The following is a 26,242-nucleotide window of genomic DNA, read 5'->3' on the forward strand; positions in this document are numbered from 1 at the left end:
GTAGTCTGTCTGGCAGTTGCTCCCTGTCCAGCATTCCATAAGAACCCCACTACCCTTCCAGATGATATCCAAGGCCTAAGAGCCCTGTATCTCCAAAACAGCCCCCAAATCACCCCTCAAGCCCTGATGGCAGTCCCATATATGCCTTTTGCTGGGCACCAGACATCACTCCCTCCATCAACATGCAAGCATCCTGTCTTGCACCTGGTCCCACAAACACCAGCCCCACTACTCTGTATGGCCTGGTCCCCTGCCCTCTTCCCCATCACTCCTCACACCCTCTCACTGTTCCCTGAACTGCCCAGGAAGGAAAAGCCACTTTGCAGGGCAGACTGTGTGAGGATTCCAAACCCAACTCATTTGTGAGTTCTAGCTAATTTCACAAATAACTTCTGGGATAAGCACATCCAGGTCACATCCTCACTTGATGTGATCCTCATCCTGCTCTCCCTCTACTCACCTGTTCCCCAGACAACAAGAAGGCTTGTGCTAGAAGAAAACTGTTTATTTTTTTAAACAGAACTTTTTTTCAACCCTTGCTCCTGGCTTTTTTTTTTTTTTTTTTTTTGCAAAGATACAGTATTATCTGAACAACCTCTTCATATATATAAATGTATATAAAATATATGTGTGTGCATATACTTATAAACCTAAACAATCCTGCAAACTTGTGTCACTCATAGTAGCCCTTCCTGCTTCATAACAGAGAAGAAAACTCCAACAAAGGGCAAAAATGCAGCTCCTCTCAACCAGAGGAACTGAACCACAGCCATCTGCGGCTGGAGAGAATCCCACCAGCTCCAGCTGGGAGGCTTTGAGTGTAAATGTATCTTTTCACAGCACTTCTAGACACTGGCCATTGCTAGACAGTGCTATGCTGGGACATGTGCCACCCTCCCCTGTGCCCAGCCGTTGGGGACAGCACACCAAGGACAAGGAGCAGCCCTTTAACAAGGTGGCAAGTGGTCCTTACTCTGCAGGTGGGCATTCTAACTCAATTAAATACCTACAGGCAGAACTGGAGACAAGAGAAAAAGGCAAGGAGATGTCTTTCTGAGAAAGGAGGCCACAGTAACACAGACCAGCTGCACAGAGCACATTCCTGCACATTCAAGAGTCACTGAGCAAGAAACCTCCCAGAGGAAACATTTTGTTCCATCTGAGAGTTCCTCCCTGCCTTTGAGGAAAAACAGTAACATAAACTGGTTGAGAAAAAGTAGAGGCAGAGGTCCAAGGCGGCAAGGCTGGGTGACAGAACCCTTCTAGTGTTAGCTACGATAGCTATCATTATCATCAAAGTAAGAATCACAATCTGAATCATTATCTATCATAAAGTTGTCTTCATCAAGGTCATCATCGTCATCAATAAAGTCTTCCTGCCACTGCGGCTCATACTCCTCATCTTCAACCTCCTTGCCACCTTCATCTGTGTTGGGGGAGTCACACAGGAGGATACGTTTTTGCCTGTTGAGAAGGAGAGCATAAAAGCAGAGCATCAGCTGGGACCCAGCCCCACAACACCCTACTGTCATTGTCTCAGCATCCCCAGCCAAAGAAACTCAGGAGAGTCCAGGGAGAGCAACTCCCAAAACTGAGTCTGCCAGTGATGGAGCTTTCTTGACAACAGCTGCATACAAGCAGAGGTTTTGCTTGTTTCCCTACACCACTACATCATTTAAATTGCTACCTCAGGGGGAGGTAGCAATTTAACCACAAAACCACAAAACAGGATGCAAGTAATCAGTGTTTGTTACTCACTCTTTTGTATGTCAGTGAGCACAGGGGAAAACTCTGCTCACCTGCTTTTTGTCTGCGCTCACTCACCTTCCCCTGTTACCCCACTAAGAAAACTCACCCTGTGCATGCAAGGGCTGAAGCAGGCACATTTGCAAGTTTCAACTTTTGCTGAACAGCATCCCCTGAAGTCTGGAGCCCAACATGGAAATCCTGTTAGCAGGAAAGAACAGCCAAAAGAGACAGAAACAGTATGTAATTCGGGGTGTATTTTGTGCTGCAAACCCCTACCTTGCACACACACAGTCCTGAGTCTATCCCCTCAGCTGATCACGCCCTTTAGTTTGCCCACAAGAGCAAGCCAAGGCACGAGCAGCCACGTGGCCTTCACCTGTGTGGAGTGCCAGAGAATTGCAAAGAGACGCTCCTTGATCTGCTGCACCAACTCCAAACCCGTGTGGAAGTGCCCTGCTTTCAGGAGCTGAAGAGAAGTGGCCAGGTCCTGGTACTGCAGCAGGGTTTCCTCTGCAATTCAAAGCCAACAAAGTCATGCTGCATGCCACACTCTTGAGCAGAGACCAAATCCTTGGCTCTGATTATGAAGCCAGCCATAGCTGCTTAGATCTCCTGTACAAATGCATCCCTCTTTCAGAACAGAATATGTTGCTCATTGCTGCACCAATCTCCTCTGGCAGCCAAACTGCTCCAGTGGACTTCCTCAGAAATGACATCAAGAAGACAAGGACTGGACTGGGAAAAGTGAGGCCAGCTGGATGTTGGTATATATGCTATCACCCCACTACTGAGCTGCTGCTCTTTGACTACAGCTAGAAATGCTAGTCACAACTTCAGGGAGGCTGCAGGACTTACCCAGAAGGATCTGCAGAGCATTAGTGAGCAGCTCCAGGCTCTCAGTCTGCTGTTCCACAATATCCATGCTCTCAGTGTCCTGGTTATAGTAGATGTACACACAGGAGTAGGCCAGCACCTGGAAAAGCATAGATCATTTTGTTAAGCATCCTCTTTCAGCTTCAGAGTGGGCAAGAAGGGAGCAGCCTCAAACCCCTCCAAATCTCATTATTATCAGTGACCCATTATGACAAGCGACAGCAGTGCCAGGCTAACTCAAGCTACTGGCAGGATTGGAAATGAATGTGCAATTATTTTATAGTGAAGTCTAAAATAATTGATTTTTCCCAACTGCAAACCATCACAAGGACACAGACTGTAAATGCCTAACAAGTGTGACTGACCAGCGGGCAAAGAGCCAAACCCATCAGCACACAGGACCAGGCAATGCTGGGCAGCCCAGGCTGAACAAAAGTGGCAGTGAACAAACAGAATGGAGCCCAAAGGGAAGAAAACATGGTGCTGTACAGCACCAAGAGCCCACAACAAAGGCATTTCAACAAGTGGCAAACTCCAGCTACGAATTAATGACCCCTAAAGCCATATAGGCACCCAGCAGGGAATGAGATCACTGTTTCCATTTAAAGAAATGAGCCAGAAAATTCAGTAGCAGCAACAACAAGTAACAGTGATATGTACCCCAGAAAACTCAGGGGCTACCACACTGAGAAGACAAAATAGGGTCAGGCACCCTTGTCCCACATGCCTCTCTCAAAATCAAGCCCACCTGCAAAACTAAGGTGTATATGCAAAGTCAGTACTGCAAAGACAATTCCCACCTCCTGCCAATGTTCCAGGACAGAGCAGGCATTACAGACCTAAGGTGTCACAGGCTTACCGCACACACACAGTGGCTGCACCACAAACCTTTTTTAATGTGGCTATGAGGACATGCAGTGGGTAACTCACTGCTCCCAAAATATCTACAGTTCATGAAATGAAGTTAAGAAAAGAAAATCATAACACAAGCATCAAGAGGAACTTCCTGACTGTGACACAGCATCAGGAGAGCCTTCAAAGTACCTTCACTGGGGCATTTCTAATAGGAATGGACCAAATCCAGTGGATGAAAACCCTAAATATTGACTTTGTGTTGATTCCATGGTGTCAGCTTGAGCTGAGCTCCAAATCCTATGACTTGACTGTAAGGAACACTGCAAACAGAGCTCAACTCAGACTCAAGGCAGGGAAGGGCAAACATGAGCTATTCCCCTGTCCTGATGGTACTCTTTCCCTCAAGCTTTCTCTGTCTCCTTTTTGGAAAAGAGCAAGGTTGGTGTCTCCTCACACCAGCAGAATTAAGTCTAAACCTCTATACTATCCAGCCTTACCTTCCGTGCCTGTTCTAGCACTTTGCAGGCATCAAGAACAAAGTTTAAGTTCCTAATTTTTGGCATCTCTCTGATGGAAAAAATGCTGTTCCTCAGACTTACAGCAAATTCCTGCAAAAACCAAAGGAGGGGGGGGAAAGAGTCAATGTCACTGTCAAGCTCCACAAGACTGAAAAAACAGCACCTTCCACACAAATAAAATTGCTAAGCATTCTGAAGTGCCATCCCACAAGATGCAGGCAGCAGAAGAGCATTTAATGCATCCAACAATAACATTTCTACTGTGCCATCACTTCAACCTTTTACAGCACCTCAGCTCTGAGCAGAGCTCAGCCTTCAGTCACCATTGCTTCCAACTCCTGCACCACTCTGAGCCCCTCAACACCACAAGTCAGGTGCTCAGTTTCCACAACAGACTGGATAGAATAGCCAAGGACTGCTCCTTAATGTCAGAACCAGGGCAAAGTGATCATCCAGTGATCCCAGCCTGCATGTGAAGCCTGCTTCTAAGCAGAGAAGACACTGACACAACAGAAAGTGCCCTGCTCACCAGGGCTCAGCAGCAGTCAGCATCTGCAGAGGAAGGAGGCCTTACCCTTGCATGGTGATGAAAGGTGCATCTCTCATTGTAATCCTGGAAACGCTTCTCCTGACAAGCTGCTTTACTCACCTGAAAGGAAAGGTACAGGAACTTGTAGCAATCTCCCTCGAGTACCAGGGCTACCTGTAAATGCCAGTATTACTGGCAAATTCACAAAGTCCAGAGTAAAGGGCCCAAGGGGAGATCCTTACCATCTCTGAGAGGCTACAGGGGTCTCTGAACACAAGCATGAACCAAGGAGATACAGCAAACCACTCACCATAGCAGAGCAGTTGTAATAATCCTTGTGATTCGGCTTCCAGGGCTTGAGGCAGCGCCAGCAGAAGCCATGATTACACTTTGCACATGTCATACTGCAGAAAGACCATGGGAATCCCTCAGTCCTGACAGCCACTTGCAGACAGCTCCTGACAGCGCTCCCCTACACCACAGCCAGGGACTGTGCCACCCAGTCACAAACACATTAGCAAACAAAATTGTATACTCACTGCAGGCACCCCTCATTTTTCTCTATCTGAGCCTGGCAGTTTGGGCAGTGCTTTGAAATGAGCTTAGCCAGGTGTTTGCTTTGGGCTTCACTTGTCATTCCCTCATAGTATCCACCATCATCCACCCATCGAGACATGTGGCTGCAACTGGCAGGATAATGGGCCTGAGAGACAGAGAAAGACAATCAGTCAACCACACAAAAGCAGAAGGGTGTGTGCCAAAACTAAGACAGTATAGCCTGTGATCCAGCTCAGCCTCACCTCTGGGAAGTTGCAGTTGAAGCAGGATATCCAGGAGCACTTGGAACAGGCTGCTCCATAACCAAGTCCATCCTTAAGGAGGATCTGATCACAGCCCTGAGGGTTGGTACACCATGTCAGGTTGGAGCAACACTCAACAAAGCATCTGAGGAGGGCTTTTTCATACTGTAATGAGAAGCCAGGAAAGAGATTTAAGCCTGAGAAGCTGCATGGTTAGGCCTTAAAAGCAGTGTCTGGTGCTCTGGGCTATGCATCTCACCAAACAGCTGCTCACAACAAAACAGCACTCAGTCAGTTTACCCCTCCATTCCTTTTGTGTTCATTTTTCTATCCCCACCATGTCATCTCTGGAAGCTGTTGCATTTCATAGAATTGCTGAGGCTGGAAGGCATTTCTGGAAATTAAAACCTGTTCCAACCTCTCCAGCTTAAAGCAGGATTGCTCAGGACTGTGTCCAGTTGGATTTTTGAATATACCAAAGCACAGAGACTACAAACCTCTCCACCCAAACTGGTACCATGTCTCACTACCCTTACTATTGGGAAAAAAAAACCAACCCCAACAAACAGTTTTCTTATGTTTAAATATAATTCCAGCATTAAATCTTCATACAATAATCTAGTTATTTTGAGCTCAGGATTGGACCAGAGACCTCCACAGATTACTGCAACCCAAAATATTCTATGACTGTATGTGTGACTCTGCATCAGACATTAACACTCCAGCCACACCACTTACTGATCAGAAGGAAAACATAACATTTCAGTGACAGCATCAGAGCAACTTGTTAAAATTAGCTGCCATTTTTGTCAAGCTGCAATAATTATTTCTTTTATAAAACAATCACAGCAACAGGCTACTAAATCCTGCCTTCAGACAGGTGTGACTATTGGATTTGCAAAGGCAGTAAGGACTAACTGTCCACATATATGCATTAATTCTCCAAACACTTTCTATAAAAAACAAGCCAAAAAATACAACTGTCAAACAACAGAGCAGTGGAAAAGAGACTGTTCTGCCCAGCAGTTAACAAAAAGAGTCTGTCATGTGACAGCTACAGCTCTGCCATTAGGTGGGGAGGGCATTCAGCCCTAAAAATTGAAAGAGAAAAAGTAGCTTCTGCTTTAGAACAAGCATCTACTGCTGTAGCCTGATGACCAAGCAGTAAGGTAAGCAGAGCTCAGAAAGCCTGGCTTAGATGCATCTGTAGACTCGTACAGACTTAGAGTGAAAATTAATCTGATGTGGCAATTCCTGCCATCTCCGCAAAAACCAGAACTGCTCAAAGCCAGAGACCAATGGAAGAGAAAAGACATGGGGTCACTGATGCAGCAGTAAAATGAAATTGCTCATGTTTTCATCTGGATTGTTGTTGTTGTTGTTGTTGTTGTTGTTATACTGCTTCCAGCACACCAGTAGAGGATACTTGTCGTGAGCTGCTACCATGGCTCTCATCTAGTCCTGAACTAATGATGTCCCTGAAATGTTGCTTGCTAGAGATATATTTAGAGGAAACACCACTGTGCTCTTTTGTTGTTATGCTTTCCTGAACAGTTGGCATTGCCCATAATCAGAGAAAACAGACAGAATCTGGCTGGCCACCATTATCACGCTGCCAGCCTTGGTAACAGGAAGGGGAAAAGCAGCAACAAAATTATCTCACAGTGCTGATCAGGATGTAAGAGCACCCAGCAGCCACCCCTCCTGCTTCACCTTGGCTATGATCTCCTCAGAGGACACGATGGAGTAGATGAAGGCTGTGGTGGGCTGAGCTCGGCACTCGGATATGGGACAGGTGCAGTTGACAACCATGTTCTGCTCAATGCGAGTTGTGAGATATTCCCTCCAACAGGGCTGTCAGGGCACAAGAGCAGAGACCAGACATAAGCCGGGCTGTGTGACCCTGGAAGCCCTCCCCACCCAGCATCCCACAGATCACAGGTAAGTACTCCAAAGCACAAAAGTGGGAACAGACAAACCAGGGAATGAAGGATCACAACAAAAAAGTGAGCTGAGGAAAGAGAATGTATAAGCTCTGAAAAATCCCCTGATAACACCTTCAGACAAAGATATGCTGCTCCAAGTAGACAGCAGCAATGGCCTGTCAAGTAGCAGGAACCAAAGGCCCCAGGACCTTCACCTTGCAACAGTAGTGCATGCAGCAAAGGGTTGGTGGCTTCTCAGTGGGACACAGCTGGTTCACACAGACTGGACAGTGGGTTCCAGGGCTTGGGGGAGGCTGGACATCCTGCACTTGCAGCCCTGAGGAGATGAGCAGGCCCTCACGGTTCTCCACATAGCACTGGATCAGGGAATCCACATTCCACCTACAGTGCATGAGGAGGTGCCGAGCAACATCATCTGGTATGCTCAGAGTATCCTGGACCTGCTGTACTGTCTGGTTCATGAGCAGCTTTGCCTCCTCCGGACTGAGCGTGTGCCCCATTGTCACCTCCAGCATTGCCAGGAGATATTCTTCCGCCCTGTTTGGGCCAGGATACCTGATACGGAGAAACGCGCCATGTTCACACAGGGTGGAGATGCACACCCCTCCACACCTGGTGACATGCACTCCTACCAATCTAGCCTGTATCTGCGGCCCTTCTCCAGAGATGCCTGGGCTGGCCTGCACTGGAAAGTCATCTGTGCTTGGCCACCAAGAGGCACTGTGGATTCAGCAGAGATGTATTCCAAGATATGAGGCGTCCCCTCCTGGCGCCGGAGGTAGCCCTGGTTCAGCAGGTGCAGGATGCAGGACAGCACATCCACGCTGTGGCAGCAGAAGCTCAGGAACTGCACCCCTGGGCTCAGCTCGCCCTTCTGACAGGCATCGATCACCTAGGGCAGCAAGGGAGCCCCAGTGCAATGGCTGCAGCCCCAGGCAGCCCCTGTGCTCCCTGTGACCCCTCCCCCCCATACCCTGAACACCAGGTCGTCGATGTGCAGCTGCTTCTCCCCCTTTAAGATGCGGGTGATGAGGCAGCACAGGACGTTCCTCTTCCTTTCCAGGGCGCTCACCTCGGCCCTCTCTGTCCGCAGGTACCTCTGCTGTGGCAGCAGCCTCAGCTGGCGGCCGGAGCTCTGCGCCAGGGCTGCCTGGTTCAGCCGCAGTGCACCTGCAGCCAGCACCCAACCCGGGCTCAGCCAAGCTTGAGCTGGGCCCCGAAGGAGCCCCAGGAGACACGTGTGCCTGGGGGACCCAAGCTGGGCCTCCTGTGGCTGCCGGCACTGCTGGCCACCCCAGCCCTGTCCCCCACATGTGGCCCCAAGCCACAGCCATGAGGCACACAGCCCCTGGCCCAGCCTGAGCCCACACACCGACCGAGACCCACCCACCCACCCACCCAGGCTGACCTAGGCCCTGTGCATGGCCCTGAGCCCCACCCCACACATCACCCCAAGCCCTACACTGCCCTCAGACCCCACCCTGACACACACACCTGTGCCCCCAGCACCAACACGTGGACCAAGCCCCCTCACCAGCCCTACAAGCCCTGCACCCCTAAGCCCAGCACCCCCTCGGGGTTCAGGCCAGCCCCTCCCCTGGGTGCCCCAGCCCCACGCTCACCCCCTGGAGTGCAGCTCCCCACCAGGACGCCCTGGCCGTGGGTCAGCGGTGTCAGCGCGTGGTGCACCAGGTCAGCAGGGAGCCCCGTAGCCTGCAGCAAGGCCTCCACAGCCACCTCCTGCAGCAGGGAGTGCGAGGGCAATGGCCAAGGCTCACTGCCCGCAGGCCCTGCCTAAGAACGGGGTCCCGTGCCCCAAACACTGCTGGAGACCCCACCAGAAGGGAAGGAAGGACACGGCCCTGCCACGCTCCAGCCTCCACCGTGGCTCCAGCCCCTACCTGGGCGCTGTTGAAGCACAGCAGGATGTACATCTGCAGCGTAGACACGTGCAGAACGCAGTCTCCAAACTGCAGCTCAGCGTGGCCCAGCCACGTCCACTGCAGCCGACGGGGCTTCGTGCACTCCCAGCCCAGCTGGCTCTGGCCTGCCAGGGACAGTGTCAGGGACAGGGACCAGCCCTGCCAGGCACTCCCAGCCCACCACCACTTGTGACTGAGCTGCCCTTGAGGGTGTGGGCACACTCCTGGCCACAGCACTCACTCTGCCGGCAGAAGTCAGCAAACTCATCCAGTGGGGAGCTCAGCAGCGCCGGGAAAAACCTCCCAGGTTTATCCATGTAACAGAGCGGGGAAACAGGCCAGCAGCGCGGGGACAGGGCCAGCACCTTCACCTCTGGCACATCTGCCACTGCAGCTGTTCCCAGCACCTGGACACAGGGGCACAAGGGCAGCTCAAGTCAGGCTCTGGGATCCCACAAGAAAAGCCGGTGGCCCCCGGCCTCCCCACGGCCCCATCCCTCTCACCTCGTCCGGGCCCGTGTCCAGCTCCAGCAGCCGCTTATCCTGCTCCTGCAGCCGGAAGAGGCAGAACTGCCGCTGGAGCTCCTCCGACTCGGCCAAGTTGCTCAGCATGTCTTGGGGAAAGCGGCTGGGGAAGCACAGCCCGATCTGCTCCACGATGCCTTCTTCCAGCCAGGATGGCCCTTGTGTCAGGAGCCGGTCCCCCAGGTAGTGCCTGCCATGGCCACCAGCTTCAGTCAGAGCTGGGCCCGAGCCCTGTGGCCATCAGCCACCCACCGAGAGACAGCCACAGGTCCGAGCCCGGCCTCACCCCATGGCACACGGGCCTGGCAGCACACACGTGTCCTCTCCCTGTCCCCAGCAGGGAATGTGATTCCCCACGGGTCCTCCACACTCCATGATCCCGTAAAAGCAAAGCGGGACCACCGCTGCCACAGCAGGCCAAGCTCCCCCAGCACACCAGGCCACACTACAGCAGGAGGCCCCTGGCTCTGGGGAGACACAGCAGCCTCACCTGTAGAAGTATTCAAAGGTGTGGGCAAACTCCAGGCCACTGAAGACGACGAAGGGCTCCAGGAACTGCTGCAGCCGCTCCAGAGACCCCGTGCTGCCCGCAGCCCTGCGGAGCTCCTGGATCTGCACGTCGAGGTAGCGGGCAAACTGCTCACTCACCTGCAAGGGACAGGGCTGGCTGCAGACAGGACTCACCGGGTGCCCACAGGGCTGGGCTGGGGGAATGGCCCTGCAGGGAGCAGCCGGGAAACTCTGGCACTGCTGGGCAAGGGCTGAGGGTGCCCAGGCACCAGCCCAAGGCTAGTGTGCCAGGGCCGGGCCCACGCTGGGATGAGCACCATGCACCTGAGCTGGGCACCACCCGGGGTGCCAAGGCAGGGCTCTGTGGCTCAGGGGGGAACAGGACACCACCCACCCAGAGCTTGCCCCAGTGCCCTGGGCCAGGGCAGCCCCCCAACCCCTGCCCAGGGCACGGCACCGGGGCTGCGCTCCCTCAACTCACGTGCAGGGTGGTCAGGAAGGAGAGCTGCAGCAAAGCCCCCGCAAAGCCCTGGCCCAGGGCCAGCACGAAGGCAGCCTGCTGCCCGAAGAGCTCCTCGGTGGCCCCGCGCAGGCGCTGGTACAGCCGGCAGTAGCGCTCCGCAAGGTCCGGCGCCTGCCCCGCCGCCTCCAGGAACCGCTGCACCTGCGGGAGCGGTGCGAGGGCTGAGCCCCAGCAGGATGTGCCCCTCAGAACATCCCCAGCCCTGCCCTGCCAGCACCAGCTGCCCGGCTCCCCGGGACTCGGGGCCCTGCTGCTGCTGCTGCTGCGGGGCTGCCAAGGTGGGAGCGCAGCTCTGAGGGCTGGCCAGGGGCTGTGGGGGCACTACGGAGACACAGCACCAGCCCAGCAGGAATAACAGCCCGACACTGGACCTTTCTCCTGGCCTGGCTGACACTCGAGCCACGCCAGGGAGGCAAGTGCAGCAGGGCTGTCCCCACATCACTCCAGGCTCTGTGGAGGCCAGGTACAGCCCTGTGACTTCCCCATGCTCCCAGGGCACTGCCAGACCCCACTCCCTGCTCCAACCACCCAAGGAAGGTCCCAAACACCCCCCCGCCCAAATCAGCCCTCCAAGCTCTACCTGCTGCTGCACCACACCACGCCAGCACTGCGAGATTCCCCACTGGCCTCTCGACTTCTCCACCACCACCTTTGCAGTCCTGGCCGGCACCTCCTTGTTCTTCCCCTCCTTCCCACCTGCCAAGGGTCAATCTCAGGCTCAGAATGACTCCCTGGGCAAACCCCACACACTGACCTGCCAGAGCAGGGCTGAGGCATGGCCACTGCTGGGGCATGACCACAAGCCTTCCCCAGCTCAGGAGCCTCTGTGCCATAGGATGCTCCCCAGAGGAGCCCCATGGCCACAGCCTGGCATTCTGGAGCAGCCCCAGGGCAGGGCAGCCCCTGGCTCACCAGCTGCTCGGGTCTCCTCTGGCTCGGGGCCGCCGGGGTCCACGTGCACCAGGAGCTGGGTCAGGCGTCGCACGCAGGAACCAAAGGCAGCTCTGCGTCCTGGGGCACGGCGGGGCAGCTCCACGCTCTCCAGGTACTCACTCAGCAGCCAGGCCAGGGCACTGACACCATCAGGGTCTGTGAGGCCAACCAGACACAGAGCTGGGTGCCTCTGCCCGGGACACCATCAAGGTCTGTGAGGCCAACCAGACTCAGAGCCGGGTGCCTCTGCCCGGGGCACGGCTCGGCTGGGTCCCGGAGAGCGCAGGCTACCTGGGCTGGTGATGCTCTGCACCAAGGGGTTCACCAGGGCCTCCCAGAACGTCCTGCCCAGTGCCCGGGCTGCCTCGTCGTCGGGAAGGAAGCGGTTGGCAAAGCTCTGCTCGTGCTGCAGCGCCCGGTTCAGTCTGCAACAGCGAGCGGGCAGCGCTCAGTGCCAAGGGCTGGAGAACCCCCATGGGAAAGCAGAGCGCAGTGCTGGCTCCCTGCTCTGCCCTTTGCCAAGGCACGATGGCTCACTGGCCCCACTAGCCCCCAGCAGCCAGGGAGGGCCCCTTGCTGTCTCTGGAGCCTGACCCAATGGCCCTTGGGGCCCTTGCAGCCCCTGCCAAATGGGGGCTGTGCAGTGCCTGGCCAACCTCTGTCAGGACGTGCCAGCCCCTGGGGGGACCAGCATCCTGCTCTAGGGGGTTAGCCCAGCTTAAACCCAGGCGACCCCAAGGTGGCCCTGACCAGTAAGAACCACTGGTGGCCAGGAAGGAGCAAGGGCCCCTCCCATCCAGGTGGCACAGCCAGCTGCTCCTTTCCCAGCCATGCAGTCCCCTCACAGGCTGCCTGCCACGTCCCGCCCAGGCTCTGGGACCCCAGGGATGCGATGCCACAGCCAGGACACCACTCACCTGCCAAAGAGCTGCAGCAGCCGCCCCCGGTCTCGGCAGATCTCCTGGCTCCAGGCATGAGCCCGAGCAGTGCAGGAGAGGAACGTCCGCCGGCACAGCTGCTCCCTGAAGATGGGCCAGAAGGTGGGCTTGGGACCCAGCACCTCGATGCCACGCACACGTGTGTCAATGCCACCCTAGGGGACAGCGGGACCCTCAGTTCCTCGGCTCAGCCCCGACACCCCACAGTGCCCACTGCCAGGCCCAGCCCCTGCTCCCCTACCTGCTGGCACCGCTTCACCCGGATCTGGATGACGGGCCAGAAGCGGGTCATGTTCTCCAGCAGGATCACTCTGCTGTCCGAGGGCAGGATGGTCACCTGCACGGAGGCACTGAGCCCTCAGCATGCCAGGCAGCCCAAGGAGGCTCCCACAGCACAGCTCCTGCCATTCCCACCTCCCCAGGCCTCACACCACGGCCAGACCTGAACGGGGCACAGCAAGGAGCAGCCCGCCACTCCCACAGGGACTCACCGCATTGAGCTCCGTCCTGATGGTGGCAGGGCTGTCCCCGCCCAGTACCACCACCCGCGATGGCATATAGCTGGAGTCCTCGCTGGCCACCAGCATGCTCAGCTCCCTGCAGCACAGCAAACACAGGGCTGCCCAGCCATCCCTGCCTCCCTGCCCCAGCCCTGGTGGCACCACGCCCTGCCGGCCACATCCTGCTGGCCCCAGGACAGAGCCACGGTGGCAGGGCTGGCACAGATCCCCAAAGCCCTCTCCTCCACACTGCCCTGCCGGCCCAGCCCCACCTGATCACCACTCCACACTGCATGTGCACAGTGATGAAGTGGGAGCCCGTGCTGCCGTTCGACTCCCAGTAGGTCCTGGGGTTCCTGTCCATGAGCTTGCTGGCCTGGTGCGAGTTGGAAGAGACCTGCACCTTCTCCCAGCACTTGTCCTCCTTCACCTCCATGCTGGAACCTGTGGGCAGAGCACATGGAGCTTCCAGCCACCAAGCCTGGGGTCAGCTCCCCCCGCCTGCACTCACCTTGGCACAGGTTGTGAAGGAAGACATCAAAGAAGGGGATGCTGATGGGCTGGTGGCTCCGGCGGTGCTCCTCAATCTGTCCCAGCACCAGCTGTAGGGTGGGGCAAGGCTCTTACCAGGGGCCCCAGGTCCTCCTCCCCTCAGCCCCCACAGGGCTGTGCCAGGCAGAGAGCACAAGGCCGTCCCTCGGCAGCAGGGACAGCCCGATGCCCCCAGACCCAAATCCCCAGCACAGCTGTGCCTCCCCAGGCCCACCTGGATGCAGCCAGCCAAGATGCTGCTCGTCAGCTTCTTGTAGAGGCTGGCGTACTTCTCACACTCCATCACCAGCTCCAGCAGGGCCAGCGCCAACGACGGCACCGTGCTGTGCTTTACCAGAGCCTTGGACAGAGCCTCGTGGGTGCCCACGTGGCACATCACCACCACACAGTCCTTGCTGGCACTGCCCAGGCGGTGCAGGAAGCCAACGACCTCCTGCAGCACCTACCGAGACACAGCCTTGAGCAGACAGGGCACTGATGGCAACTCCCCAGGGCCTCCCAGCAGCCAGAGCTGCAGCTCCATTCCCCTCATCCCAGCCAACCAGCACCCACCAGAGCCTGGCCAGGCACAGCCAGACTGGGCATGTGGCCACCAGCACACGGACACAGCCAGGACAGCCAGTCCCCACCTCTCCCAGGGCCTCGGACACAAGGCCAGGCTGCCACCAGCGGGGCCCGGCTTGCCCAGCCCGGCTGAGGCACAGCCAGCACAGCCACCCTGCCTGCCACAAGTCCCAGGGCCCCCTCACCTCCCAGCTGCTGCTGTGGGTGATCACGAGAGACACACAGGGCTCCACACACTCATGCCAGGGCAGCACATCCTCCTGGTAACTGTCCAGGAACTTGTTCAGGATCCTGGGTGACAGAGGGGGCCTGCTCAGGCCGGGGCACTGGGACAGCAGTGCTACAGGCAGCCCTGCGTCCCTGCCCCACCTGGAAGGCACCTCTCAGCGACTGGGAACCGAGGCTCCCCTGGCACCTTGCATGCCCCACCAGCACCCAGGCATGTCCTCTGCTGCCCCTGCATGTCCCCACCAGCACCCAGGCACAGCTGCTGTGGCCCCACGTGGCCCTGTGCACCAGGACACACCAACTGGCACCGGCCTACGTGCTGGGGTGAGCCTGCCCCCAGTGAAGAACACCCCCACCAGGACCCACAAACATGCACTGGGTCTCCCCGCCATGACCCCCAGCACTCACACACCTCAAGAGGGGGTCCCAGACCGTCCTCAGTCACCCTGCACCCACCTGAGGATGCTCAGGCTCACGGCCTTCTCTGTCCCCAGCAGCTCCAAGCTGCGCAGCAACAGCCTGAAGCAGCTCTGGTCCTGCAGCAGCTGGGCCACCTGGCCAGGGGGAACGGGGCCTTGGCTGCACAGCTGCCGCTCCAGGGCCACCACCACCTCCTTGGACAGGACACCATCGTCCAGGCCACCCAGCAGCATCTGCACGCCCTTCGGGTCCAGCAGGACCTCTCTGCCTGCCATGACAAGGACACGTGAGCCCAGCCCAGGCGCTCCCTCCAGCGGCAGCAGCCCCTCAGGGTGCTCTGCCCCGTCGGGCCAGGCAGCCCTGCCCATGGCACCCGCGGGGCCGTGGCACGGGCAGGGTGGGCAGGGCGGTACCTGCTGCCTCCGGGCCCAGGGGCAGCCCGTGCTCTGCCAGGCGATTGATGGCGCTGAGGGCCAGCACTGCCTGGGGGCAGCCGCTGCTCTGCCCGGCCCTCCAGCAGCTCTGCAGCACCGCCAGGAGATCGCAGCTCGCCAGCTGCTCCGCCAGGCCCCGGTGCCCATCCATCAGCATGTTCACCACCAGCAGGCCGTTCTGCACCCCTGAGGAGCCCCTGCAGGGACACAGCCGTGCCACTCTCCTCCCCCAGGCACAGAGCCTCCCCTGCACCCACAAGCCACCTGCCCGCCCTGCCTGCCCTTCCCCCTGCAGATTCCCCCCAACTGCAGCCGCTCTCCACGCTCTGCCCCTACCCTGGGGCCCTCTGCATGGTGCTCAGGGCAGCAGGGATGCTACTCAGCAGGCTGGCAGAGCCCTTGCTGGAGGCAGAGCCAATGCTGGCAAAGATCTCCCGCATCATCTGAGCGTCGCCGTGGTTCCAGGGCAAGCACTTCCCACCGGCACCTCCCGGCTCGGCGTCCGCAGCTCCCACCAGCACCTTCAGCGCCTGCAAGGACAAGAGCAGCGCACGGGGCAGCGGCCCCTCCACCCTGCCCGGGCAGCCCGCGCTGCCCTGCCCACCCCGGCGTGCCCCGGGCACTCACCGCCAGCCCGGCCTGCTGCACCAGGGCGGAGCAGCCGTGCTGCTGCATGCAGGCCAACACGGCCCGCACGCCGCCCTCTGTGGCAAAGGGCACTCGCCACTCGTACCGGGCCAGCAGCACGGCCAGCAGCCGCAGCGTCACCGCCACCAGCGCCTTCTCCGCCACCTCCCTGCTCAGCAGCTCCACTGACACCTGCACCAGCTTCTCCCTGCATGGCACAGGACACCTCAGGCAGAGCCTCCTTGGGCCCTGACAGCCACCTCCTCCCTGCCCACGCTGCAGCTGGGACAGCCCTGCCAGCGAGCCTGCCTGGGACAAAGGGACACAAAATCCACCCTTCCTCTCACATATACCACCCTCCACACTCCCGCTGCCACCTCCCGCCCATCCAGCTCAGCACTGTCCCCCACCCTGCCCACAGGGCCCTCCCCCGGCAGCAGGAGGGGTGTGCAGCACCCCAGCACTCACCCAGCACTCCCAATGCCCAGCCCGCCCTGGGCTGTGCCCGCTTGCTGCTCCAACTTGGGCTCCTCCTCCAGCATCTCCAGGATGTGCTTGAGCCCAGCTAAGCGCAGCCCCACCGCTGAGCTGCTGCTCTGGATCACGTCCACCACAGCTGAAACCTTGGCCAGCGAGCCGCTCTCACTCAGCCCCTTGGAGCTGCCCAGCGCTGGCCAGAGGGACGGAGCCATCAGGGCAGCGGTGACACCTCCAGCGGCTCCCAGGCTGCCACACAGCCACACACCCAGCACCCAAGGCACCCCCACCTCCGGCAGCCCTGGCTGCGTGGCCCCCATGCCCTGACCAGAGCCCTCCCCTGTGGAGGCAGCAGTGCCACTGCCAGCACCGTGCCTGTGCCCCAGCGTGTGGCAGGACATTACCTTGGCTCTGCTCCTCCGTCACCTCTGGCAAGAACAGCCCTTCCCTCTCCAAGAGCTCGCTGAACAGCTGGGAATCCGACTTCACTGCCACGCCGCGGCCTTGGGGCGGCCCTGGAGCTGCACAAAGGTCTCCCTCCGCTGCCTTGGCCATCGTGCCTTCAGGGCCGGTGCTCCTGTCACCCTCTGAGGACACTGCGGGGCTCCCTCCACCATCCTGCTCTGCTCCCCTCCCGAGCAAGTGTCTGGCGTAGACACGGGAGCCACGCAGGTCACGCAGAGAGCTGCCCTGGCACCGCTGCTCCAGGACCTGCAGCACCTTCTGGGCCAGCTCCGCAGGTACCGACAGCTGCATCAGGGCTTCTTCATCCACCTCCGACAGCCACACCCATGGGGACAAATTAACCTCGGGCTCACCATGCACCCCACGCCCCCTGTGGCGGCCACTGGCACCACGGACAGAAAGGCTGCACCGCCAGAGCTGCCCAGGGCCACTCCCCACTGCCACCCTCCCTGCCTGTCCCCAGCCCAACTCCCACCAGCCCACACCTCCCACCCATGCTCACCACCCAACTGCAACTGGCAGAATGACTCCACGGCCTTGCCTTGCCTGCCCAAACCTTGCTGGACTGTCACTCTTCAGTCAGGGGACACTGCCTTTCCTCTCATCTCCACTCACTGCTCCGCTGGGCCAAGCTCTCCAAGCTTTCACCATCGCCACTCACCCTCCCATTTCTGCCCTGTTCAGGCTGGCCCTGCACAGCTCACACTTGCCATCTCCTCTGGGCCTGCTCCCTTCCCTAATGCTCCCTTTGCTCCTCTCTCCCATTTCCCTGCTGCAGGCACTGGCCCCTACCTGCTCTCCCAGGTGCTGCTGGATGAGACCCGTGATCTCTTTCTGCTCCTGTGCTTCCAGCTTCCTCACAAAGAAGAGCAGCTCCCACCACTCGGCACGGCTCAGGGTGTCTGCAGCCTTGGGCAGCCGCTGCCCCAGGTAAGGCAGGGAGTACAGCCCCCCCAAGGGCTTGCACAGGAATGGCTGTGGAACTGCAGAGGAGCAGAGCAAAGAAGGGCACTGTCAGCTCTGCCAACTCCCCCATCCTCTGCTGCACACTCCACATTTCAATTCATACTCTAAGTGGGATATGATGCCTGGCAAGAGTTATACACAGAAGTGAAACAGAGCTCCTGCTTCTCCCAAAATCAGAAAGACCATGAAAAGGAGAAATCTAACTTAGTTTGTTTTAAGTTAGACACTGCCCACTGACATGAAGTTAAGCCTTTAAATACAAGAAGTAGAAGCCATTGAAGAAACCATCTTTTCAACTAGCAGTAAGAATAGTTTCAAAGTGTGCAATTTGCTGCTGACCTCATCAACATTCTCTCTTGCAGCCAGTAAATCCAAACCACTCTACACAAAAGATATTCTAGAAGGCCACAGCTGTGATAAAAGAGTTACTTTAATAGGTTTCCCTGGCTAAAATCATGTCAGATGCTGAACAAGAAAAGGGTATCTGAAGTCTGGATTCTGCCTTTCATTTTCTCCCAGTACAAGGACAATGTTAAATGTTCTAGGAGATGTTGCAGATGTCTTACGAAAACAGTTCTTTAATACTTTAACACCTTGTTGAAAGCTCAACAGTATGAAGTTAAACAAATTGTTGCTATGCTCATGCCTTTTAAAAACCCTTATTGCTTACTTAAGGGGACTTGAGTGCCCCTAAACAGCTTCATCTCAGAGAAATTCTAAGAATTTCTAAGAGAAATTCATGTTTTGGCAGTTCAGTCAGTTAATTCAACCACAAAGTTTTGACTGTTGCGGTTTAAATCAAATTTTATGCTTTTTATATCATTACTTTCATTATACATCTTGACAGAAGTCTAGGGTTCAAAACACTCCATTCAATCACCAGCCATGCAGTTCCTTAACTAGCTTTACATGGTCACACAAACTAATAGTGCTTTCTAAACCCAGCCTGCTACTTGCTGTGCGTTTGGCCATATAAACGTCACCACTCCTATCCCACAGGATAATCAGAAAGAGATGATACATACACACATCACAATCTCACCTGTGTCTAGACTGAAGCTCTTTCTCACACTGTATTCCTTTTCCTGAGCAGCAGGACCCTCCCACTGGTCCCCAAAGCCAACAATCTCCAGTATGTGCCACCGCACCCAGTAGGTCCGACCCGTTGAGTATCGTAAAATCTGTGGGTGAAACAAATCCAGACAATCAGATCTGCTCACTTGTTCTATCCTCTTGCTACATCTGTCCTCCCATTTCCCAAAGAAGTAGAAGACCACACAATTTTGGTACAGATTTCAGCACTCACATTGTCCAGTTTTGAGGCATACCATCTTTGCTAACTTCTTGCCTTGGTTACACCTGGAGCTTTATTTAAAAAGAAAACACTAACTTTGCCTGCAATCACTACAGATCCCAGTACAGCAGCAGAGGCATGAGTGCATCCAGTTAATCACACCTGTTCCAAAAGTGCCAAGCTGCAGGTGCCTTGGGAAAAGCAGACAAAGGACATAACCAACACTACCTCGAGGCAGATGAGCTGTATATGAAGTACCTCAGGGCACTTTTACAACCTTGGTCATTCATCAACCCTCTTAAACAGGTTTTGGGCTCTTGATAAGCATGTCTCAAAGGCAGCAATTGTTTCCTCTGCTTTGTCCAAGTTGCCTCTCAAAAATCAGGACTTTTTATGGCTTCCCATACCATAGTGTTACATTTAACCTTCTGAGCAGGAGAACCCAGCAACAGCAAGTACAAATGTCAGTAGCTTTAAAAAACAGCAGAAAAACTTATGGTTTGCCTGTTTCACTGAGCTCTTTTGGAGTTACACCAGGGCTATTATGAACCCATTGTGCTGGACAGATGAGATGCTGACAGACTTTGGGAAAGCACTGTATGGAAGGAAGTTGAGTTAGACTACACACAACACCAAATAGTCTTCAATGTATCTCTGACCTAAACTAGTTATGTACCAAATGCCATTTCAAAGGAGTCATGGAAAGATAGGGCTGCAGGACCAGATACAACAGTGAAAATCTTTCTCTGGAAAGGCAAGGAAAGCAACAGAAATCAGAGCAACAAAGGAAAGATAAGACAAGGTAAGAAACAGAGTTGTGATGGACTGGCCCAATTGACATTCAGATTCGGTTTTGTTAATAGTGTGAGCCTTACAAATAACTTACTGAAAATAAACCTGAATGGAGCAACTGCAAATTCATTCAACCTAATTAAACAGAAAAATAGAAGAGGGAACCCAAGGGACCAACAGGACAAAGGGAATGGAAGCTAACAGTACACTTTAGGTCAACATTGAGCAAAAACCCTTTGAAATTTATGTCAATGGCAACAGGAGAAAATAATGAAAGGATCTTGGTGCTCTTCCCAAGTGCACAGTTCATTAAGTGTAAAAACAAGTACAACTTCGTAAGAAACAGATGTTACAATTTTAGGAAAACACATATTAGAAACCAAGATGTCTAAGAACAAAAAGAGAATCAGTATGAAATACACTTCCTTTGCAAGTTATCTTTATGGAGTGGGTTATAAAAGATGTTTATAAACCACTTAAAAATAAGTGGTTTATAAGAGTAAGGAAAAAAATAAGATGCAAAGCAGTTATTCAGTTGAGGAGGACTAAACAGAAACATCACCAATGCATGGACCAGAACTAGAAAAGCCTTTTAACTGAGGTACATGGAAGACAGGGAGGTGATTCCAGAAAATCAGGGGAGAGTCTTGCCTGGCCAACCTATGATGAAGTGACAACATCAGTGGCCAAGGGGAAGAGCTATGGCTGTCATCTTTCTGGACTTCTGTAAGGCCTTTGACAGCAATCCCACAACATCCTACTCTTCAAACTGGAGAGAGATGGATTCAACAGATGGACTATTTAGTTGATGAGGAACTGGTTGAATGGTCATTTTCAGAGGTCAACAGTTCAATGTCCAGCTGAAGATTAGTGACAAGTGGTGTTCCTCAGGGGTCTGTATGGGGACCAATACCATCTGATATCCTCATCAGTGACAACAGTGAGATTGGCTGCACTCTCAGCAGGTTTGCTGACAACACCAAGACAAGCAGTGCAGTTGACATGCCTGAGGGATGGGATGGCATCCAAAGGAACCTGGATGAACTCAAGAAGTGGGAACCTCATGAGGTTTAACAAGGCCATGTGCAAGGTCCTGCACCTGGGTTGTGGCAAACCCCAGTACCACTCCAGGCTGGAGGACAAAGGGATTGAAAGCAGCCCTACGAAGAACTTAGCAGAACTGGTGGATGAAAAGCTGGACATGACCTGGCAATGTGCACTCAGAGACTAAAGAGCTAACCATATCCTGGGCTGCAACAGAAGCAGCGTGGCCAGCAGGTGAAGGGAGGTGATTCTGCCCCTCTGCCCTGCTCTGGTGAGACCCCACCTGGAGAACTGCATCCAGCTCTGAAGACTTCACTACAAGGCACAGACCTGTTGGAGCAGGCAAAGAGTAAGGCCACAAAAACAGTAAGAGGGATGGAACACCTCTGCTATGAGGAAGCACTGAGAGAGTTGGGGTCGTTCAACCCAGAGAAGAGAAGGCTCCAGGGAAACCTTACAGTGACCTTTCAATACTTAGAGGGGGCTTGTAAGAAAGACGGGGACAGGCTTTTTCAGTAAGGCCTGTTTTAGAGGCTAAGAAATCTTAGTGGCATAACCCATACAAAACCAGACTAGCCTTCCATGCAACCCACCCCTCCAGCTCTGAAAGGTGAGTGTTTTGCTAGGACAGATGCAGACAGTGATACACATTAGGCCATGCCTATTGTCCAGCTCTCTGCACATAAAGGCATCATTAGGAATTCAGCAGTCACTCCCCTCTGCCATTCCAGCCAGAAGTCTCCCCATGTCCTACCTGTACTGTGCGCATGTTATCCGTGCTCTGGAGAAACTCTCCTTCCTCCCCAGCTCTGATGTCACCACAGTCCTCCAACAGGCGCACCCGCATGCCACGCACCACGTTTGCCCGCAAGTACTCCGTGTAGTCACTGCTGTCCGCAAAGTCTGATGCAGTCAGGAAGGTACAGCCCTGCTTCTTGTGAGGACCAGGATTTGAGGGCAACACAGGCTTTTGAGCAGCAGTGCTGGCCGGGGGCTTGTGCTGGAAGATGGAGCGGGCAGGGCGAGGCTGCAGGTCCCGCTGGGGCAGCGGCTCTGCCTTGTGCCTGTGGCTCCAGCCCATCACGTGCACCAGCTCCGAGATGAGGTTTGCCATGGCCATGCTGAACTCAAACTCCTGCTTCACACGGCTCCTCTCCTCAGGGACAGGGCTGGGCACAGCACAGCCCTGCTGCTCCTCTCCCTGCTCCACGCCGCTGCTCAGCTTGTCCAGGAGAGAAGTCACACACAGGTAGCGCTTCACCAGGACAAACAGCTGCTTCCCAGGGATCTGCAACAAGCACAGCTCTCACGCTCAGCCTGCAGAGCACCTCCAGCCCCCAGCTCTCTAAGACACCAGCTCATTCCCAGCCAGGCTCCCGTGAGAGCTCCGGACCAGCTGGCAGCAGCAGAGACCTCTCAGCCCACCCTCCCCTCCCTGCTCGCAGACCAGGCTCTCCAGGTGCCTCTGCACCAGCCCCAGCCTCTCACCAGGCCCAGGCCCTGTCCCAGCTCTCCCAACAGCCAGTCCTGCTCACCTGCCCGCCTTCAACTCCCCTCTTGTCCCAGACAAGGGTGCCAGCCCTGGTCCCCCGCTCCCACCCCTCCTGGCCCCTCACGCCCCGCAGGCCCAGCGCTGCTGGCGGGTCTGTCACCACCTGTGGGAGGTGAATCCCCTCGAAGGACATGCAGTGCTCTGCAGAGGACGTGATCTCAGCAAACAGCTCCAGCAAGGTGCAGCGACTGTCAAAGTCCATGTGCTGCTCAATGCCATCCTGCTGGCTCAGGGACAGCAGCACATAGGCCCAGATTCCTGCAACAACAACAACAACTCTTCAGGCCCCAGAAAGACAACCCACACCCACCCTCTCTGCCAGAGACAGAGCTGCAGGGAAGGAACAGCTTTGCTGCTCGGTGTCACCTGATCCACGTTCTGTCCCTTCCTCTGGAGTGGCAACGTTTTGCTCCACGGTGTATTATTTCTACCCCTAACACTGAGAGATTCTCACAAAGCAGCCACCCCAAATAACTGATTCCAGAAGAGGGTCCCAGGGAAGAAAAGAAGTCAAGTTTTAACCTGAATCAGCCCCTCATCTGCCCCACTTCAGAGCTGCATGAACTCAGGCACAAGGACAGGGAAAGCCAGATCTCCTGAGGGATACACCACAACCAGCGACCTTCCAGCTGCACCCAAGTCTCATCGGGCCAAGCCACAGCAGCTCTTCTTAAATGAGGACTAGCCTCTATCCAGGGCCTGAGGAAAGGCTCCCTGCCAAGAATAGGCCAGAGACTTTCCAACTGACAGCCTGGAGCAGAGTCACCCCACACTCTGCGAATCTCTTTGGCCTAAGTCCTCCTAAGAGTTAATCAGCATCCCAGCTCAGAAACCTGGCAGGGGAAAGACTTTCTAACTCCAAGAGCAGTCCAGACAACTGCAACCATGGAAGTCCATAAGATCCCAACTGATTCTTCCCCTTTTGCCAAGAAGCCCCGAGACACGCTGCTTCCCAGGCACCTCACCCCTCCCGAAGGCCTGGCACCCCCAGCTGCCCAGCAAGCCCTCCTCAGTGGCACTGAGCAGGAGCAGCCCCCACCTGCATCGTGCGTCCCCAGAGCGCGCAGCATCTCGCCGGCACCGCGGCGGATCCGCTGCTCCCTGTGGCACAGCATGGCCGTCAGCAGCTCCAGGGCTCCCGCCTCCCTGAAGGTGCCCGCCAGGGAGCCGATGCTGGCGTAGGCGCCCAGCACGCGCACCGTGCTCAGGATGGAGCACTCGGGGATCCCGGCCTCGGCCACCTGGCGCCTGGCTCGCTGCACCAGGCTCCTGACATCGGCCTTCATCTCCAGCAGCGAGGCTTCGTCCAGCGAGGCTTGGTCCAGCGGGACGTCCACGGACAACGGCCTCGTCTGGCCCAGCAGTGCCGGGCAGCTGGCGCGGACCTCTTCTGCAGACATCCACAGGGAGATGTTCTCTGCCTTGGTGTCTCCAGAGGAGGCACTGCTGCCTCCCGCCGCTCTCTCTTCCGAGCTAACAACGCTCCACCGGACCAGGTATTCCGGCCGCTCGTCGTGGCCTCGCCGCTGCCGGAGCAGCTTCTCTGGGTGGGCCTGCAGCTTGGGCCCCAGCTGCACGAGCAGGGTGCCATCGTGCTTCTCATTCACCATGGCAGCTGATGTGTCTGCAGAGACAGAGGGGAAGCGGGGTCAAGCTTTTATTTCTGAGCTGCATGCTGGGGAAAGTGTGAGCCAGCACTGACAGTAGAAATGGTCGTGGCACAGCTTTTGATCCTGAGATCCTACAGAAGAAGCAAGCTTTGAAGGAAAACCCCCTTTGCAGAGGCTCACATTCCCCTTCGCAGAAATTAAGAGTGTTTTTCATAAACAAAACCAGTTCCAAGCGTTACTGGCACACATAGGAGGTTCTCCTCAATAAGGAAACTAACACAAAACATGAATGTGGCATTGTTCACAGGGGTCTTAGGATGAGGGAAGAGACAAGAATCTTGACTCCATGTTTCAGAAGGTTTGATTTTTTATTTTATCATGTATAATATATTAAAACTATACTAAGAGAATAGAGGAAAGTATTTCATCAGAAGGCTAAGCTAAGAATAGAAAAGGAATCGATAACAAAGGCTCGTCTCTGACCGAGACAGTCTGGACAGGTGAAGTGTGATTGGCCATTAATTAGAAACAACCAGATGAGACCAATCACAGATCTCCCTGTTGCATTCCACAGCAGCAGATAAGAATTGTTTACAGTTTGTTCCTGAGGCCTCTCAGCTTCTCATGAGGGAAAAATGCTAAGGAAAGGATTTTTCATAGAACATGTCGGTGACACATGAAGGCAAAATAGGCCCTTTTATAAAACAGCAAATAATGAAGAGAGATTTTAATCCTGTTCATATCCCTGCCACTGTCCACAACATGACCCTCACAAGTTGCTGCTTTTGCACTTCTGTCTTCCCTCTTCCTATTTACCATCTATAACTGTTTAGAGTGTGAGTTTACCTAGAGCTCACAGTATTGTCACTGTGCATAGGGACTTTCCCATCACCAGGCCCTGAAGAAAATAATGAGCAGTTTCTCAGATCTAGTTCATACACATCAGATAAGATTCACTACCTGAAAGTCTCTCAGTATTTCCTCCTTGCCCTCTTCTCAGAATTCATTGCCTTTTATCAATGGACAAATTCCACAGAACTAAAGGATTTCTACTCTCTGTTACCTGACTGCTCTGCATCTTGGGACCACAAAGAAGACACAGTGCTTCTCTGCTTTCATCCATGCAAAAAGCAGCATGCAAATAATTTGCTGTCCAAGACTGAGTGCCAGCAATCAGTAAGCCAGCTGCAGACAAAACCAGGGACTGAGTTCACCCAGGATTCCAGATCAGGCTGACAGGAAGGAGCTCAGCCTGGTGGCAGTGGGAAATGCTCCTACCACTCACACACACTGGAAGAGAAGCAATGAAGCAAGGTACCAGAGAAACAGTCAGTCCATGTTTAGCCAAAGAAGACACTAACCATCAAAGGCACATTAAAAACATTTTCCAAGTGCAGAGAGAAGCAGCCTGAACTCCCAAGACATTTATATACTTACCTTCGATTGTGCTGCCTTCCTTGGAATTTGCAGCATGACAGATGGGAATCTTCTTGCAGCCTCTGTAATAAAAAGACCAAGTTATTCTGTGTTTTGTAGCAGTGATTAGATGCCACACCACAAGCCAAAGAATTGTTTTCCTTAAACGAGTTTGTACAGCGCGCACACACACAGAGGACAGCTCGCACTGACGTGCTTGGAACACACGGGATTTCCCCCGGGCCGTCCCCTATGCCGGGCCCTTCGCTCACCACTGTCCCGCTGGCCTCGGAGCCACGGCGAGCCGGCAGGGCACAGCCGAGCCCAGCCCCGGTACGCGGAGAGCCGACTCACCCCCGAGGAGGGAAGAAGGAAGCGGCCCGTGAGGCGCCGCTCCGACCCAGCCCGCGGCCCTGGAGCGGCCCCGGCGCCACTGGGAGGCGCCGGAATCAGCGCGCAGCTTCCTACGGGAGGCGGCGAGGGACACGGGAGTGGCGGGAGCTGCGCGTTCCGCGCCCGCGCGCCGCAGTGTCCCCGCCGTGTCCCCGCCGTGTCCCCGCCGTGTTCCCGCCGTGTCCCCGCCGTCCCTCAGAATCCCAGGATGGGGCAGGTTGGAAGAGACCACCGTGTGTCATCTGCTCCAACCTGCCTGCTCAAGCAGGTCACCGCAGAGCACATGG

At 55.4% G+C, this 26,242-nt stretch overlaps 1 protein-coding gene across 2 annotated transcripts; it reads right to left on the minus strand.

Annotated features, from left to right (window-relative positions):
• Positions 1 to 484: 484 nt before the first annotated feature.
• On the minus strand, positions 485 to 26,033 carry LOC132324538 (cullin-9-like). Of its 2 annotated transcripts, none has more exons than XM_059840737.1 (42): positions 25,917 to 26,033; positions 25,584 to 25,645; positions 23,576 to 24,160; positions 22,640 to 22,794; positions 21,739 to 22,272; positions 18,897 to 19,035; positions 17,681 to 17,871; positions 16,828 to 17,197; positions 16,415 to 16,616; positions 15,947 to 16,154; positions 15,656 to 15,849; positions 15,299 to 15,516; positions 14,922 to 15,153; positions 14,423 to 14,528; positions 13,888 to 14,115; positions 13,633 to 13,723; positions 13,394 to 13,565; positions 13,113 to 13,218; positions 12,863 to 12,958; positions 12,601 to 12,776; positions 11,975 to 12,108; positions 11,663 to 11,839; positions 11,331 to 11,446; positions 10,709 to 10,891; positions 10,208 to 10,365; positions 9,697 to 9,907; positions 9,434 to 9,599; positions 9,172 to 9,317; positions 8,893 to 9,010; positions 8,244 to 8,440; positions 7,903 to 8,162; positions 7,465 to 7,825; positions 7,038 to 7,178; positions 5,325 to 5,489; positions 5,064 to 5,227; positions 4,835 to 4,928; positions 4,570 to 4,644; positions 3,975 to 4,085; positions 2,605 to 2,722; positions 2,126 to 2,259; positions 1,856 to 1,947; positions 485 to 1,464 (listed from the first exon to the last, which is right to left on the minus strand). In XM_059840737.1, the coding sequence occupies exons 3-42, from the start codon at positions 24,144 to 24,146 to the stop codon at positions 1,269 to 1,271; spliced, it is 7,506 nt and encodes a 2,501-aa protein (XP_059696720.1). In that variant the 5' UTR covers positions 24,147 to 24,160; positions 25,584 to 25,645; positions 25,917 to 26,033; the 3' UTR covers positions 485 to 1,268. The 2 variants fall into 2 exon arrangements, with proteins under 2 accessions (XP_059696720.1, XP_059696719.1); XM_059840736.1 differs by having other exon boundaries at positions 25,835 to 25,997.
• Between the last annotated feature and the right edge of the window lie 209 nt (positions 26,034 to 26,242).

Source organism: Haemorhous mexicanus, chromosome 3 (assembly GCF_027477595.1).
Source record: "Haemorhous mexicanus isolate bHaeMex1 chromosome 3, bHaeMex1.pri, whole genome shotgun sequence".
Lineage (NCBI taxonomy): Eukaryota > Metazoa > Chordata > Aves > Passeriformes > Fringillidae > Haemorhous > Haemorhous mexicanus.